Source organism: Myxocyprinus asiaticus, chromosome 48, assembly GCF_019703515.2.
Source record: "Myxocyprinus asiaticus isolate MX2 ecotype Aquarium Trade chromosome 48, UBuf_Myxa_2, whole genome shotgun sequence".
Taxonomy (NCBI): Eukaryota; Metazoa; Chordata; class Actinopteri; order Cypriniformes; family Catostomidae; genus Myxocyprinus; species Myxocyprinus asiaticus.
Window position 1 is genome coordinate 5,364,531 of NC_059391.1, and position 18,398 is coordinate 5,382,928.

The 18,398-nt window shown below is 38.9% G+C and overlaps 1 protein-coding gene across 2 annotated transcripts in view; it reads right to left on the bottom strand.

Annotated features, from left to right (window-relative positions):
• LOC127437454 (E3 ubiquitin-protein ligase RFWD3-like) overlaps window positions 1-18,398 on the bottom strand; it is a 42,326-nt gene that overhangs the window by 10,481 nt on the left and 13,447 nt on the right. For both annotated transcript variants that reach the window (XR_007896562.1, XM_051692386.1), the window contains exons 4-11: window positions 11,836-11,921; window positions 11,276-11,488; window positions 6,598-6,689; window positions 6,391-6,505; window positions 6,004-6,220; window positions 4,717-4,867; window positions 1,676-1,852; window positions 452-666 (exon numbers count right to left, since the gene is read on the bottom strand). Coding sequence is in view for 1 of the 2 variants with exons in the window: in XM_051692386.1 (XP_051548346.1) it covers window positions 452-666; window positions 1,676-1,852; window positions 4,717-4,867; window positions 6,004-6,220; window positions 6,391-6,505; window positions 6,598-6,689; window positions 11,276-11,488; window positions 11,836-11,921 (1,266 nt within the window). In the remaining variant the exon portion in view is untranslated. The remainder of the gene's footprint in view (window positions 1-451; window positions 667-1,675; window positions 1,853-4,716; window positions 4,868-6,003; window positions 6,221-6,390; window positions 6,506-6,597; window positions 6,690-11,275; window positions 11,489-11,835; window positions 11,922-18,398) is intronic.

Here is an 18,398-nt window from a genome sequence, read left to right on the forward strand (position 1 = left end):
AATTAAAATGAATTATGAGACATTCAATATCTCTTCATAAATTTGGACAGTTTTAAAATATTTCTTGTAGCTTTGTACTCTCAAAGACATCATTTGTGTGAGGCAAAAACCTGTGTGAAAAACACTTTGGTGTGAAGTTGGAGCCGAGGTTGCACTGAAGCATCACTTCATAGACTTCAATGTATTCGGCAGCATGGATGAGAGTCATGTGAAAGCCCCTCAATGTGTATAAACATCAGTCACTTTTACACATTAATAGCGCTTCTGCCCTTTTCTCTCCATGATGAACAAGGTAGACTCACATACCGATGATGACGTAAACGAACAACATGCCCCTCTCATTCAGTCGGTCGGTGCATGTACCAGGTCTTTCAATTTGTTTGTGAATGAGAAGTTTCACGAGTGCCGCTTCTCACTGTACACGTGGGAACCCTGTGAACTGGATATGTACCTGGTCTGTATGTGACAAGGCAGTGTCTGCTGTCCGGCTCCACCTGTATGTCTGTGCAGTTGCCGGATTCTAGAGGCAGAATGTGAGGAGTGTATGTGGTTCCATCTACATGCTCCCAGAAGCAGCCTCCCTCCAGCGTGCCAGCGATAAGACCACCACATGGGAACGAACTGGAGGCAGCGCGGGAGATGTAGGACAATGACACCACTGGACAGCTACAATGTAGAATAATATCAACATAATAAACAGACAGGAACTGACAAGGATACAGTCAAACACTGGACGATAGATTCTTACATATTAATGAGCAATTTTATTAAATAAAATCATCTTTCAGAAACAATTCAAGAATATAAAAAGAACTGTTCACCCAAAAATACAATTACAATGAATGGGGACTGGAGCTTTCAAGCTTCAAAAAGGACACAAAAACACCCTTAAAGAAGTCTATGCGACTTATGCACCTTATTCCAAGTCTTTTGAAGCCATATGATAATTTTGTGAGAGGAACAGACTGAAATTTACATAGTCATTCACTGAAAATCTTGACACCCGCCCTAGTTTTCCTTGGTGTGTTTATGTGTTTATGAAGCAGTGATGTCAGATTCATGAACAATAGTTCACAGTGAATAGTGACTTAAATTACAGTCTGTTTCTTATACAAGCCTATAGTACAGCTGCAGAAGACTTGGAATACTGTGCACAAGTCACATGAACTACTTATGATGATACTTTATGATAGTTATCATCTGTTGTGCCAGGGAAGGTTAACAACAATTAAAGTGTGTGTTAACAATTTTTGGCTATCCTCTGTTTTATCAGGGAAGGTTAACAACTGTTACGGGTGGCGTTAACAATTTAGTATTCTTTTTTTTATTAATCTGCATCATTTCAACTTTTTTAACATTTATTTTATTACTTTTTATATATATATATATATATATCTTTCTTGAATTTTCTTTGTCATTTTGATACATGTGCTCCTTTTTTTAAAGCTCAAAATCTCCAGTGCCCGATCATTTTAAATACAGGAAAAATAAAAGACCAGCACAGACTTTAGAATTTCTCCTTTTGTGTTCCTTGGGAGAAAGAAAATCATACCCGTTTAAACATCAGAGCATGTAAATAATTATATAATTTATATTCTGTGAACTATTCGTTTAACATCATGCTATCGTTTCACCTTTAAAAAATATTCCAGAAAAAAAAACAAGTTAAACTGACCTGGACCGCAGTGGCGCCAACTCCTGAACGAAAGTACTCGTGTCCCGTGTGTCATACACTAACACAGAGCCATTGCTAAGACCAGCATAAATGTAGTTATTGTTGTCATGGCACCAGCAGCAGCTCCACACAGGTCTGCCCGTGTTGTAGGCCTGGACCACCGTGTTGGTCATCAAGCTGTAAAGAAAACATCTACATGAAGCACTTATAACTGCTGAAAGCCAGTAATGCTCACTAGTTCACTGAAATAAGTGGCACATGTGGCAGTGTTATCTTAAAGGGATAGTTCATCCAATTTAGTTAAATTTAAAATTGAAATTCTCTCATCATTTACTCACCCTTATGCCACCCCAGATGTGTGTGACTTTCTTTCTTCTGCAGAACATAAATGAAGATTTTTAGAAAAATATTTCAGCTCTGTAGGTCCATACAATACAAGTGAATGGTGACCAAAACTTTGAAGTTCCAAAAAGCATAAAGGCAGCATAAAAGTAATCCATACGACTCCAGTGGTTTAATCCATGTCTTCAGAAGTGATATTATAGGTGTCAATAAAAAAAATAAAAAATAAAAAAAAAGATCAATATATAAGTCCCTTTTTACTATAAATCTCCACTTTCACATTCTTCTTCTTATTTTTGGTGGTTCACATTCTTTGTGCATATCGCCACCTACTGGGCAGGGAGGAGAATTTGTAGTAAAAAAATATTTAAATATTGATCTGTTTCTCACCCACACCTATCATATCACTTGATTTAACATGACATTGATTTAACCACTGGAGTCGTATGGATTACTTTTAGTGCATTTATGTGCTTTTTGGAGCTTCAGAGTTCTGGTCACCATTCACTTGCATTGTATGGACCTACAGAGCTGAAATACTCTTCTAAAAATCTTAATTTGTGTTCTGCAAAAGAAAGAAAGTCATACACATCTGGGATGGCGTGAGGGTGAGTAAAATATAAGAGAACTTTCATTTTTGGGTGAACTATCCCTTTAAGGCCTATTCACACCAAGTGCCAACTTTATGCACAAATACTCAAAGCATCAACATTTTAAACCAAAACAATGCAACCCTACAGGCCCCTTCACACAGAAAACCAAGATTCTCACTTTTTGGGTGATTTTTTTATTTTTTTATTTTGCTGCATGCTTTAAAAACTAAAAACTAAGCTTTAAGATGGATTGTCATTAAGGTGAGTGTTGATATTGTTGATCTCCATACCATCAAAAAAAAAGGCGAAATGCAAAACTACACGAATACTAAACAAACAAACATACAAACAAACAAAAAGGCTTCAGAGTTAATTACTTTTAGTAAGAATTTTGTAGTTATGGCAATTTTCTGATGCCGTTTTCACTGATTAGGAGCACAGCTGAGCCCAAACCACCACAGGACGAAACACAGTCTAAGAGACCTGATTTCTGTCATAACTCAGTTTTGACACAATATATAGTTACTGCATTTTTCCTTTGCACAGCAAAATATTCAAGGAACGATGATAAAAGCCATACCAGAAATAAACAATTACAAACAATAAATTACAATTTATGAACTACAGTTTAGCATTGTGTTGTACTTAAGTAATAAAGTACAAACGTTGTGCTATATTGACAATATGAGTGCCTTGCTTTAATAAACGGTTACAACCAGAGTATGAAATTAGCACCCACCACATGCCAAATGCGGGTACTTTTTGTGCAGTGGCGGGTTATTTTGGTCATCTCCCCATCACTGTGGCGAAGGACCTGTAAGAAGTCTCGGAGTGACATATGAAAAGAAATGCCTTTAGACACACTGATGCACTCGTGAAGAAAACCACCTGATAATATTTTAAATAACAGAAGAAAATCCACCGCTGAGTGTGTCTGATTCACTCTGTGTTCAGAGATTCAGTGGCGCACTACCGTTCTTATGGAACGCGCGTGTGAAGAGTTTTCACTCTTTCTTCTCTGTTTCCATTGTCTGAAATCAGTCTGCAAGAATAGTGTCTTTTATGTGAATATTGCAAATGATCTCTGATCATATCACAAGCCGCTCTGAGTTCGGTTCTCTTTACTTTCACAGAAAAGTTGTATACGTTACGGTACAAAGCAAAGAGCATGCAGCGACATTGGGACTACAGATGAACTGTCATGTGTAATTGTAATAATTCAGTACAGCCTCAGAAATGATGCTTGAACAAGAAGTTTCTCTTCTGTGCACATCTACACTTTAGCCTCTGTGTATGTTGCAAATTTACCATTATGACAATAATATCACAGTATTATTAAGTGTTATTTGTGCTCTTATAAATATGTTTTTTATATACTCTATAAATCTATATATGAAAAATCAATGTGGCTTAAAAAAAAAAATAAATAAATAAAAAAAAAATCAAAGTGACTGGTAAAATTGGGTATTCACCAGCCACTGTGACTGCTGGTGGGCAAAAAAGTAAATTTTTGTACCCTGGTTACCACATAAAAATATTAATGACACAAAATGTTTAAAAAAAAATATATATATATTATATCTATATATCTATATATCTATATATATATATATATATATATATATATATATATATATTTTTTTTTTTTTTTTTTTTGTAAAATTAAATGCCATCATTCCATTCGAAAATATAGTCCCTGGCAGTAAACGGTAAAGAAACCGCTGCTATGCAACTAAAATAACAATTAGCTATTGGTGCTGCACAGTGATACAAATAGTAGCTCAGTGAAGAAGTCATAGCTTTCATTTATTGTGACTAAAGCACAGTTTTCTGACCAATCAGCATCCACGACTGCAACTATCCATTTTATCATTTGCATTAAGCATGTGAATTAGCAGACCATGCTTCACTTTTGTTCTGATGTGCTAACTTTTTAGGGGCTGATGAAAAATGGACTCCATATAAATAATATAGTTTCAAAAACACTTTGCGATTTTCGCCTGTGATTTGCATTTTTTGCCGCATTGTGAATAGGCCTCTAATAGCTTATCCTTATGGATCCATTTATTACACAGAAAGAAAAGTGCCACCTAGTACATTTCTCACCTAGTGAGCTTTATTGTGTTATCCAGGGCCGCAGACAGCAGTAAGCCGTCTTGCTGTCGGCTGAAGGCAAGACCTCTGATCTGTTTGGCGTGAATAGGGACATACTGACTAGCTTTGAGATTCACAGTGCTTATCTTCTTCACACCAAAGCCTGAAAAAGAAACAAAAAAGTTGATATACACAACTCTTAAAATAGGCCAATGGAAAGAATTTCTGCAGAACGGTACATGCAGTGGCCCCAAAAAGTGTTTGGACACTTAAGCAACACTTAAACTGTATAAATGAGATTGCATTAGATAATGAATATCGAAGTGGCATTTATGTTCAAGAAATACAGCACAAACACACTTTAAGCAAAACATTTCTCAGAAAGATTTCTGTTAGGTTTTAAATGATAAAACAATAGACATATTGTGCAAAAAAGTTTGACAATTTCTGGTTATAAAACTTAGTGGGTAATGTCTATAATTAAAGGGATAGTTCACCCAAAAATGAAAATTCTCTCATAATTTACTCACCCTCATGCCATCCCAGAAGTGTATGACTTTCTTTCTTCTGCAGCATATAAATAATCCATAAGACTCCAGTGGTTAAATCCATATCTTCAGAAGTGACATGATAGTTGTGGGTGAAAAACAGATCAATATTTAAGTCCTTTTTTATTGTAAATCTATATTTTCATTTTCACTTCCACATTCTGGTGTGGAAGTGACATTCAGCCACCAACTAGTCGAGGGTGGAGATTTATAGTAAAAAGGACTTAAATATTGATCTGTTTCTCACCCACACCTACCATATCGCTTCTGAAAGATATGGTTTAAACCACTGGAGTAGTATGGATTACTTTTATGCTGACTTTATGTGCTTTTTGGAGCTTCAAAGTTCTGGCCACCATTCACTTTCATTGTACAGACCTACAGAGCTGAAATATTATTCTAAAAATCTTCCTTTGTGTTCTGCAGAAAAAAGAAAGTCATACACATCTGGGAAGGCATGAGCGTGTTTTCATTTGAATTTTCATTTTTGGGTGAACTATCCCTTTAATGTGATGAACTACACCTGGTTATCCACTAACATTAAACCTTAACACAATTTAAAACTGCATTAACGGTTCAGAAAAGTGAAGTTAGTTCTCAGAAAAGCTCCTGCATCACATTGTTTGCAGATCCCAGTTGGTTTGATGTTTTATTGTCTAATACAATGAAATTCCAATATTAAGTGTGGGGAAAAAAAGGCTCAAATACTTTTCGGGGCCACTGTAAACAGTCTTTGGGTCCAAATTCTTACCTGGTACTAATGTTGCATGTGGGGAGGGCTGGGACGCCAGCAGGCAGCCGAGAGGCTCACAGTAAGACAAAACCCTACTGCCCCCTGATTGAGAAATCAGCACAGCCTTAGAGAAAACATAATGCCCCCCAGTGGAGGAGTCCTGCGTCTGGGACAGAGAGAGAGCAGCACCCTGAGAGGAGCTGGAGGCCATCTGAGCTCTCCACCTCCTCCCCTCCTACAGACAACAAACACAGAGAGATCAAGACTGTAGTTTACTGCAGCAGTTATGGCTCACGTGTTTGACTTTACATTTACCTGAACTGAAAGTACTACACATGACACGACACTGAGATAAAGAGTCTGTACTGAGAAGACTACAGGGCTTCCCCCTGAAAAGATACAAACCTCAACCTCTTTACGTAGTTTTATGTTTTCATCAGTCGTGACCTGCAACTGTAGACGACACTGAGCAGCTGCCAGCTCCTCCTTTCTGCGCAAACCCTGCTCGATTTCTAAAGCTCTACACAAACACATGGGAATAATCAATCCACATGACCACACTGTGCAAATGAACCAAAATACAACAAATACTAAACCTTTAAAAAAACGCACCTCTTCAGTTGCACCACCTCTGAGTTGTCCAGTGCTCGCAGTTTCCGTGCATAAAGTAAGATGATATGATCGCGTTTTGCTGGTTTATTACACTGAGGAGACAGAGAGAAACTGTTTAATATGACAAATATGCTTATCAAATGATGCCATGTTGAATTTGGGTTTATTTTCATCTCACAAGTTTATAGGTCAATGTAATCAAACAAAAGTTAAGTATGGAGTGCCACAGGGATCAGTTTTAGGGCCTCTGCTTTTCTTCTTATACATGCTTCCCTTGGGAGATATTATCAGGAATCATGGAATAAGTTTCCACTGTTATGCTGACGATACCCAACTTTATATTTCTTCTAAACCCAACGAAAATTCACAATTCTCCAAATTAGCAGAGTGTATCAATGAAATCAAAGACTGGATGGCCAGAATTTTCCTTCAACTCAATTCTGACAAAACAGAGGTACTAATTATTGGACCAAAAACCTCTAAAAATAAGCAGCTAAAATATAATTTGACTCTCGATGGATGTACTGTTACATCATCTTCAACAGCGAAGAACTTAGGTGTTATATTTGATACCAATCTGTCCTTTGAAAATCACATTTCCAATGTTTGTAGAACAGCATTCTTCCACCTCAGAAATATTGCTAAGTTACAACACATGCTCTCTGTTGCTGATGCCGAAAAACGAATTCATGCATTCATGACTTCAAGACTAGATTATTGTAATGCATTACTGGGAGGATGTCCAGCAAGTTCAATAAATAAACTTCAATTGGTTCAAAATGCAGCTGCCAGAATGCTGACTAGAACCAAGAAATATGATCATAACAGCCCCATTTTATCCTCGTTACATTGGCTACCTGTTAAATTTCGTATTATTTTAAAAATTCTGTTAACTACATACAAAGCTTTGAATGGTCTAGCTCTGCAGTACTTAAGTGACCTTCTGACATGCTATATTCCATCATGTTCATTACGGTCACAAAATTCGGACTTATTAATAGTTCCTAGAATATCAAAATCCACAAAAGGAAGTAGATCCTTTTCCTATTTGGCTCCTAAACTATGGAATAGTCTCCCTAACACTGTTTGGGAAGCAGACAAACTCACTCAGTTTAAGTCTGGACTAAAGACTCATCTATTTAGTCAGGCATACACCTAATTTATCCATCAACTCACAATTAGTCTGCTTTAGTTAGGTCTGCCGGAACCAGAAACATCTATCATGATCTATAAAATCTGAATAAAATTGAATGACATCTACGCAAATATTATTCTATTTGTATGAAGTTCGGGATTCATATCCCGAGGTTACCAGAGCCGGCCAGATCCAGCTTCATTCCTGCTTGGTGTCGGACTCCACTGCTGTGTTTCTGAGTGATGATGACTAAATGCAGCCGGTGCTAGCCAGACATCACTTCAGTCTTTTACAATGGGCTTCAGAGGATGAACTGATGCCAACTCCAACTGTAAGACATCAGATACTTCATATGCCACTGCCTAAACCTTGGATTTAGGATGGACCCCACCGAACCTCACCGAAATTACCGGCCGGTTGAACTGCGATGCACCTAACTCATCTCTGCCTGCATCACCTTTGTCTATTGATGGACTACACTTTTGAAATGGAATAAATAGACTATCATTTAATTGCCAACAAAACTCTTCATCATCCAACTAACAAAGGACAATGCATCTATGTGAACTTCTTCAGTTAATCCAGGATGAACTTCAAAGACAATAGTCATTAATCTTACAGTTCATACAAAATCTTTTTTTAAACACTGGACTTTAACACTTTCTTAGTTTACTAATCTTAAACCATGACTTGCACTGCACATAAATAACTAATATTGGCATTATATTCATGATGTTAGTCAGAGGGGAACTGGCCCCCACAGTGAGCCTGGTTTCTCCCAAGACTATTTTTCTCCATTAACTAACATCTTATGGAGTTTTGTGTTCCTTGCCACAGTCACCTTCAGCTTGCTCACAGGGGTTCTAAATACAATTATTTAGTATTTATTTTTTTATACACAATTTACAATTATATTTAATCAAACTACACAATGATCACTAAGACTTTATAGATATTACAGTTAAGCTGCTTTGAAACAATGTGTGTTGTGAAAAGTGCTATACAAATAAAAAATGACTTGACATGAATGTCAAGCCTGCAGTTCAAGCTAGGGATGAGCATTTTGGTCATTATGGCTATATTCATACAGGCAGAAAAACGTATTCATACGACTCAAATCCATTTAGGTTTTTGTAGTCTGAACAGGACAAACAAACATAAAATCAGATTTTTATGAGACTGATCCAAACCACATTCGTAGGTAGTTTGTAATACGATTAAAATCGTGTTTTTTTCGTCATTCGTTGTGCAAGACTGGTTGTTATGCCAGGTGTTGCGTCGAGAAGACATACGAAGTGTTCCAAACGGTATAAATGATGTTTTCACAGGGCACTTCAAAGGGAAAACAATAATGATGACCATGCTGTAGGATCATTACAAGGGAATTTCCAATAACAATGACTTAAATGGGAGTTCAAAATGACCGTTTTATTACACCTTTCAGCCCTCCAAAACTGTCACAGTGGAAGGTGAAGTCTATGAGGGGAACAGGGCATATAGGGATGATCACTTCTGAATGGAATGCACACATGTGTCATGTTTATGTTACAGGGCAGCCAAAGCGGTGCAAACCTGTTTTAAAATAATACAGACATTGGCTTTACCCACCCAGAGAGATGCAATAAGGTACGGTAACCCACACCTGTTGCGAGCCACCACAACACGATAAGGTACTGAATGTCTCAAGCGAATATGGGATGCTTGAAATGTAGAATAAAACTACTTACTTTACCTAATTTTAATTGCAGTGGGTTTATAAAGAATGCTTAAATTTCCCAGCAATGAGCAGTAAGTGGTTCTATTTTTCTTATCAACATTATTGATTAATATTCATATATAGATTATAGCAGTGTTGTAGTCAAGTCACTAGATCTCGAGACTGAGTCCTCACTGCTCAAGTCCAAGTCACCAATATCATGTACAAGTCAGAGTAACAAGTCATTATCTATGTCGTAAAATAGGCTTTCAGGTTTTAACTTAGTTCATTATGCCTGTATGATTGTCAGACATAACAGGTTGATAATTACACATCATCACATGTTCAACACACTCCTAAAGCCTAAGAAATTGTATATAGTGTAAAAAAAAAGCCTGAGAAATACAGGTATATATAAAAATGAAAACTACCATCAGACATGCACTATGCGCCTTTACTACTTAACCAGCATAAAGTAATTTTACTTCAATATCATATTCCATATTAAAACTTAAAGGGTTAGTTCACCCAAAATTGAAAATTCTCTCATTTACTCACCCACATGTCATCGCAGATGTGTATGATTTTCTTCTGCTGAACTCATATGAAGATTTTTTGAAGAATATTTCAGCTCTGTTGATCCATACAATGCAAGTGAATGGGTGCCAAAGTTTTGTAGCTCCAAAATGCACATAAATACAGCATAAAAGTAATCCATAAGACTTCAGAAGCGATACTATAGGTGTGGGTGAGAAACAGATCAATATTTAAGTCTGTTTTTACTATAAATTCTCCTCCCTGCCCAGTAGTTGGCGAAATACACAAAGAATGTGAATCGCCAAAAACAAAAGAAGTAGTATGTAAAAGTAAAAGAGAAAGTGGAGAGCGACAGTAATAAAGGACTTAAATATTGAACTGTTTCTCACCCACACTTATCATATCACTTCTGAAGATATGGATTTAAACACTGGAGTCGTATGGGTTACTTTTATGCTGCCTTTATGTCCTTTTTGGACTTTCAAAATTCTGGTCACCATTAACTTGTACTGTATGGACCTACAGAGCTGAAATATTCTTCTAAAAATCTTCATTTGTGATCTGCAGAAGGAAAGTCATACAAATCTGGGATGGCATGAGCAGGGCCGCATTAACGCAAGGGCTTACCGGGGCTCAAGCTGCAAGGGGGCCCCGAACTCCCGGGGTGGGGGGCCCTGTTGCGGTATTCTCCCCCGTCGACTTTCTCGGGAGGGTACATATGTAAACGCTTTCAGCAGAAGATGCTGATGAAAACACAGAGAGGGTATGCAATGCTAAACCCATCCATGTAGTGCATGGTCATCGAGTGATAACGTTCCGCACCAACCTCACTTTTTTGGCATTTTCTCTTCAAATGAAGTGACACGCCTGTTGAATGCAGTTCTTTTCTCGATTGCCAAAAGATCCCAGGAAGTAGCAGAATGTAGTGTTTGTTTGTAAACAGTAACTTCATCTATTGTATTGGCCGAATGAGCTTTAAGTTGTGAACTTGGGTAGAACGCACAACAAATTAACGGTTGTAACGAGTCCACACCTCCAAGACAGAATGCACTCAATGCTCGAGTCCAAGTCCAAGTCATTAGTATTCAAGTCTGAGACGAGTCATAAATATCACTACTCGAGTCGAACTAGAGTACTACAACACTGGATTATAGAATTTTAAATATAAAATATCTGATATTTTCACTTTTTTCACATGCACTAGTTATGCGTCAACTACCCATGTACACAATCATTGCTGTCACTTTTGAGTACTCGTGCCCATCCCTAATTCAAGCATGACACTCATTCACCAACCCTGCAAATCCCACCTGTGGACATTTATTTCCACCACTCATCAACCAGCGCTTTATGCAGATGTGGCCAAATAGGTGTCCGCAGCGAAGAGCGGCCAAGTGGTGGTCACCTGCCGTGGTCCACGGCTCAAAACAGATGGAGCAGGTCTCCCCCTCCCCATCATCTGCTTCCTCCTGTGCATCAGTATGTGCGGCAGCTCCAGTGGCCTCTACAGGCACAGAGACAGCCTATGAAGACAGAGACTCCATTAAAAAGTCCAGTAAAGAGACCAGTAGAGTGCCTGCAACCCCATGACCTGTTGTACTATTCCTTTCAAACATTACTTTATGAAGAATATTAATTAACTGATTTACTTTTGCTAGAATATATAGTCTGATATTTGAAAATAACAGAATTCTACAGGTACTGCACAGTGATGAACAGGTGTTTTGCATCATTGCCGTTACTTTACAGTGCATTTGTGCGTGGCTGGAAAGCTGTATTGACCAATCAGCATAAAAGGACCACGGGTTTATAAAGTTCATCATAAATCAAAACTGGACAAACATTCAATGTAACGAGACATGTCAATCACCTCAGTCTCTGGGGTTGGATGTTCTATCTGTGCTTCTGGCTGAACTACAGCCCCTCTCCTATCTGACTCTGCAGGAACACTGGGCTCTGCATTACACATACAAAAACATGTGGTAACAGAGTAAGCAAATCGTAACAGAGGTCATTTACATATGTCTCAAAGGTACAGTAGGAAAAACAAATGTATTTCAATGAAAGTAATTTCTCATCTTGCCTGATGTTCTCCCCTAAACTACGTGCAAACTGAACACTATTAAAAACAATTTTGTACAAATGTGAATTATGTATACTTGTTTTCAAAAAAAGTGTAACATGTAAACCCATACAAACTGCATAATAAGTAGCTTCTAACATTACCGAAATAGGTTTTTGAACCATATTGTTAATCCTACATGTAACATAAGTAATTACATTTTTGTAAAAGCAGTAACTGTACAGAGGGTGTGTGTGTGTGTGTGTGTTCCTGGAGAACATTCTAACTTTTACCAGTAAATGTTTATTATATATAATAGAATGATTTAAACTGTCCTGCTGCTTTCAAACTTTGTACATTTTTTTTTTTTTTTTTGGACAACAGGAAAAATCATATGCAACTTATAGTGTGACATTTAAAATTAAATCTATCTGTACATAAATGTATAGCATACATTCATAGTTACACTTGTTTTTCTTTTTCTTTTTGTAGCGTTATATTTGCACATTTGAAGGAGAACATGGGCAAGATGTGGAACAATGTTTTTTTTTTAAATACAAGAAGAAAAAAAAAAAACTCTTTTTATCAGATTTTTTCTTAAAGGAATATTCCAAGTTCAACACGTTAAGCTCAATCAACAGCATTTGTGGCATAAAACAAAAATGATTTTGACTCGTCCCTCTTTTTCTTAAAAAATAAATAAATAAAAAAATCAAGTTACAGTGAAAAAGCACTTACATTAATTCTTTTGTTAAAAGTTGTGTGTTATTTGAGCTGTGAAGTTGTTTAAATTGTAATTTCTTTTTACTTTTCAGTCGAATTGGAGTTTTGGATTTTATGGTGTAACATTGTCATGGTAAAGAAGTTGTACAATTGTTTATAACTTTACATAGAATAGGTTAGTAAGTGATTTTATCATACTGAAATCATGTTTACAGACATACTGTCTATTAGGGCTGGGTATCACCAGCCGCCTCACGATAAGTATTGCGATACACGTCATGATTCGATATATTCTGCGATACATCACGATATCATGATTCAATTTCGATTTTGCTTTTAATTTCAATTCATTTGGGTATATTTGAGTTATAATGTCCATTTTGCTAAAATACAATATGAAAGAAATTATTTCAGTTTGTTATTCATTATACAGGGGACCTTCTAACTTGTTAAATTACGGACATATCAATTTTACAAATTTTATTTTATCATTAGATTTTCATAATTTTGGTGACATTTTAGCTTTTTTTTTTTAAAATACAGTCAATGCATTACATGTATAGCATACATTCATAGTTACATTTGTTTTTCTTTTTCTTTTTGTAGCGTTCTATTTGCACATTTGAAGGAGAACATGGGCAAGACGTGGAACAATGTGTTGTTTTTAAATACAAGAAGAAAAAAAAAACTGTTTTTATCAGACTTTTTCTTAAAGGAATATTCCAAGTTCAACATGTTAAGCTCAATCAACAGCATTTGTGGCATAAAACAAAAATGATTTTGACTTGTCCCTCTTTTTCTTAAAAAAAAAATTTTCATTCATTTTGGTGACATTTTAGCTTTTTTTTTTAAAATACAGTCAATGCATTACATCAATAAACATGATGTATTGACATTGCATATATTATATTGCATATATACAGTATATTGTTACATGTTTGTTGTTTACATGCCTATTTGTACTATTTACACATATTTACTTAGATATCAGAATCAGAATGAGCTTTATTGCCAAGTATGCTTACACATACAAGGAATTTGTCTTGGTGACATAAGCTTCCAGAGCACAAAAAATACAACAACAAGACAGAGATAATAAAAAATAGAATAAAAATAAAAAGTGAATAGAAAATATAAGTATAAATAGAAATACACAATAAAACAAAAAATTAATTATATATATATATACAAATACAAATCTGTTATATACTTATAGTGCAAGGGAATGTAATGGCAGAAGAGGTAGTGTATTCCAGATAAATATACAGTTGTGCTCAAAAGTTTGCATACCCTGGCAGAAATTGTGAAATATTGGCATTGATTTTGAAAATATAACAAAAAACTGCCTTTATTTAAGGATAGTGATCATATGAAGCCATTTATCATCACATAGTTGTTTGGCTCCTTTTTAAATCATAATGATAACAGAAATCACCCAAATGGCCCTGATCAAAAGTTTACATACCCTTGAATGTTTGGCCTTGTTACAGACAACAAGGTGACACACACAGGTTTAAATGGCAATTAAAGGTTAATTTCCCACACCTGTGGCTTTTTAAATTGCAATTAGCCCCTGTGTATAAATAGTCAATGAGTTTGTTAGCTCTCACATGGATGCACTGAGCAGGCTAGATACTGAGCCATGGGGAGCAGAAAAGAACTGTCAAAAGAACTGCGTAACAATAATGGAACTTTATAAAGATGGAAAAGGATATAAAAAGATATCCAAAGCCTTGAAAATGCCAGTCAGTACTGTTCAATCACTTATTAAGAAGTGGTAAAATTCATGGATCTCTTGATACCAAGCCAAGGTCAGGTCAGGTAGACCAAGAATTATTCGGGATACAAAGAAAAACCCACAGGTAATCTCAGGAGAAATACAGGCTGCTCTGTTGTTTCAAGGAGCACAATACGACGATACTTGAACAAAAATGAGCTACATGGTCGAGTTGCCAGAAAGAAGCCTTTACCGCACCAATGCCACAAAAAAGCCTGGTTACAATATGCCCGACAACACCTTGACACGCCTCACAGCTTCTGGCACACTGTAATTTGGAGTGACGAGACCAAAATAGAGCTTTATGGTCACAACCATAAGCGCTATGTTTGGAGAGGGGTCAACAAGGCCTATAGTGAAAAGAATACCATCCCCACTGTGAAGCATGGTGGTGGCTCACTGATGTTTTGGGGGTGTATGAGCTCTAAAGGCATGGGGAACCTTGTGAAAATTGCAAGATGAATGCAGCATGTTATCAAAAAGTACTGGCAGACAATCTGCATTCCCTATCCATCACTCACTCGACGTTGTGTCGATGTAGTGACACTAGGGGTCACTCTTGGGAGCCCGAGACACCTCTGGTCTTTGATAAAAGGCCAATGAAAATTGGCGAGTGGTATTTGCATGCCACTCCCCCGGTCATACGGGTATAAAAGGAGCTGGTATGCAACCACTCATTCAGATTTTCTCTTCGGAGCCGAACGGTCATGTTCATTGAGCTGAATATTACTGTTCATTCTCCTCTGCTGGATCTGACGGTGCATTTCAGCGGCTTCTCCCACCTCTGCACTGGTGCACTGCAGAGAACACCCCTGGGTGCTTCGGCAGAAAAACTAGAGAGTATATTTTCTGAAAGAGCCTTTTTCCCCTCTAAAAGAGTATATATTTCTCTAAAAGAGCGCACACACGGAACATCTTTTTAAAGACGCGTCTTTTCAAAGATGCCTTTCCGATTGTGTGTTATTCCTGTGCAAGGTCAGGGAGGACGAGGAGCAGGTCGTCCTGGTAGCACCCTACTGGCCCACCCAGACGTGGTTCTCGGACCTCACGCTCGTTGCGACAGCTCCCCCATGGCGAATTCCCCTGAGGAAGGACCTTCTTTCTCAGGGACGGGGCACCCTCTGGCACCCACGCCCAGACCTCTGGAATCTCCATGTCTGGCCCCTGGACGGGACGCGGAAGACCTAAGCGGTCTACCACCCGCGGTGGTAGACACGATCACTCAGGCTAGGGCCCCCTCTACGAGGCGCCTGTATGCCTTTAAGTGGCGTCTGTTAGCCAAGTGGTGTTCTTCCCGACGCGAAGACCCCTAGAGATGCGCAGTCGGATGAGTGCTTTCCTTCCTGCAGGAGAGACTGGAAGGGAGGCTGTCCCCTTCCACCTTGAAGGTGTACATTGCTGCCATAGCAGCACACCACGACGCAGTCGACGGTAAGTCCTTAGGGAAGCTCCATGTTTGTAGTAACTCCTCCCCCATTGGGCAGGATCTACCTTGAAGACTCTCCACATGGTTGGAAAGACCATGTGATGTATTCTTCCACTTAAATATCCCCCCTCTCTTTGGGCGAGGTGTGGTCTCCATGGTGTCTTCCCCTTGGGAGGGACACCCCCCGACTAGACCTGGCGGCCCAGTCGGATAATCCCCCTTCTTTTTTAGAGAGTGGAAAAAAGAACGGGAAAAGAGGCCACGACTGGGTTAAGCCTGTCTCTATCTTTTGTGTAGTCGACTTGACCCCAAAAAGGGCCATTCGACACTCATAACTATGTTTGGGGAGGTTACGTGTCGACCTGGTGTGCTGGCTATGAGGCACACAGCAGTCTGCCCACCACACACCGCCAGTTCACGTAACACAGTTCAGCCAGTTGTGGCGTTTCGTATAGGGACCCCTAGTGTCACTACATCGACACAACGTCGAGTGAGTGACAGATAGGGAACGTCATGGTTACTTGTGTAACCTCCGTACCCTGATGGAGGGAACGAGACATTGTGTCCCTCCTGCCACAACGCTGAACTACCCGCTGAAATGTCCGGACCTTATATCGGTTCCTCAGCATAAAACTTGAATGAGTGGTTGCATACCAGCTCCTTTTATACCCGTATGTCCGGGGCAGTGGCATGCAAATACCACTCGCCAATTTTCATTGGCCTTTTATCAAAGACCAGAGGTGTTTCGGGCTCCCAAGAGTGACCCCTAGTGTCACTACATCGACACAACGTCTCGTTCCCTCCATCAGGGAACAGAGGTTACACAAGTAACCATGACGTTCTTCTGCACGAAATCTGCGCATGGGACGCGCATGGGATGCTCTTGGACTTTCCAGCACGACAGTGACCCTAAGCACAAGGCCAAGTTGACCCTCCAGTGGTTACAGCAGAAATAGGTGAAGGTTCTGGAGTGGCCATCACAAACCTTAATATCATCGAGCCACTCTGGGGAGATCTCAAACGTGTGGTTCATGCAAGATGACCAAAGACTTTGCATCACCTGGAGGCATTTTGCCAAGACGAATGGGCAGCTATACCACCTGCAAGAGTGGTATAGGGGCATCATAGACAACTATTACAAAAGACTGCATGCTGTCATTGATGCTAAAGGGGCAATACACAGTATTAAGAACTAAGGGTATGCAGACTTTTGAACAGGGGTCATTTCATTTTTTTCTTTGTTGCCATGTTTTGTTTTATGATTGTGCCATTCTGTTATAACCTACAGTTGAATATGAATCCCATAATAAAAAAAAAATTTGTTTTGCCTGCTCACTCATGTTTTCTTTAAAAATGGTACATATATTTCCAATTCTCCAAGGATATGCAAACTTTTGAGCACAACTGTAAATAGACTAAGCTGTGTATTGCACATAATTATTGCTCAATGGGGCAGTTTTAACTGTTAATGAGAAGGATAGCCTGAGGGAAAAAAAACAGTTCTTGTGCCTGACGGTTCTGGTGCTCAGTGCTCTTGTCATGGTTTCATGTGTTTTTGTTCATGTTTTGTGTTAATGCCTTTTATTTTGGAAGTTTTGTTCCTGTTTTATAGTCATGTGTTCCATGTCATGTGATTTCATGTTTCCCTCCATGTTCATGTGTCTTGCTTTCATTGGTTTGTCTTGTTACCTTGTTATCAGTTCTGTTTTGTCATTGGTTATCATTGTCATGTTTCTCCCTTGTCCATGTATTTAAGCCTCATGTTTGCCATTGTCAGGTATTTTGTTTATGTAACGTTGTTTGGAAGTCAAGTCTAGTTTAGTTCATGTTTATGTTTTGTAGTCACATTTTTGGTTTTCACGCTCCATGTAAATAAACTGCACCTGGGTTCTTCACTTCATCGTCTGCCTGTCATTGTCAGCAACATTACAGAATACCTGACCGCAAAATGAACCCAGCAGTTCAGCTTCTTCATTTACGTCAGGGGAATCGTCCCCTGGTAGAATATGTAGAGGACTTCTGCGCTCTGGCCTGCAGGGTCGACTTTAATGAGATTGCCCTCAAGGACTGTTTCCGTTTTGGGCTGAATGAGCCGGACTCCTCCCTGATGCCTGATGGTTGGAGTACCTACAGCCTGACTCAGTATATCAACCTTGCCCTACTGATAAGTAGTTCACCGTTCACTGTGGGGGAGGCGGATAAGGAGCCAGAGTCCCATGTCACGGCCGCCGAGCCGGCGTCCCACGTCACGGCCGACGAGCCGGCGTCCCACGTCACGGCCGAAGAGCTCGCGCCATCTTCTGCCCTGGATCCTGAGTCTGCTCCGCGCCATGTCACAGCCACGCCAGAGTCAGCTCCGCGCCATGTCACAGCCACGCCTCAGCCTGCTCCGCGCCATGTCACAGCCACGCCTCAGCCTGCTCCGCGCCATGTCACAGCCACGCC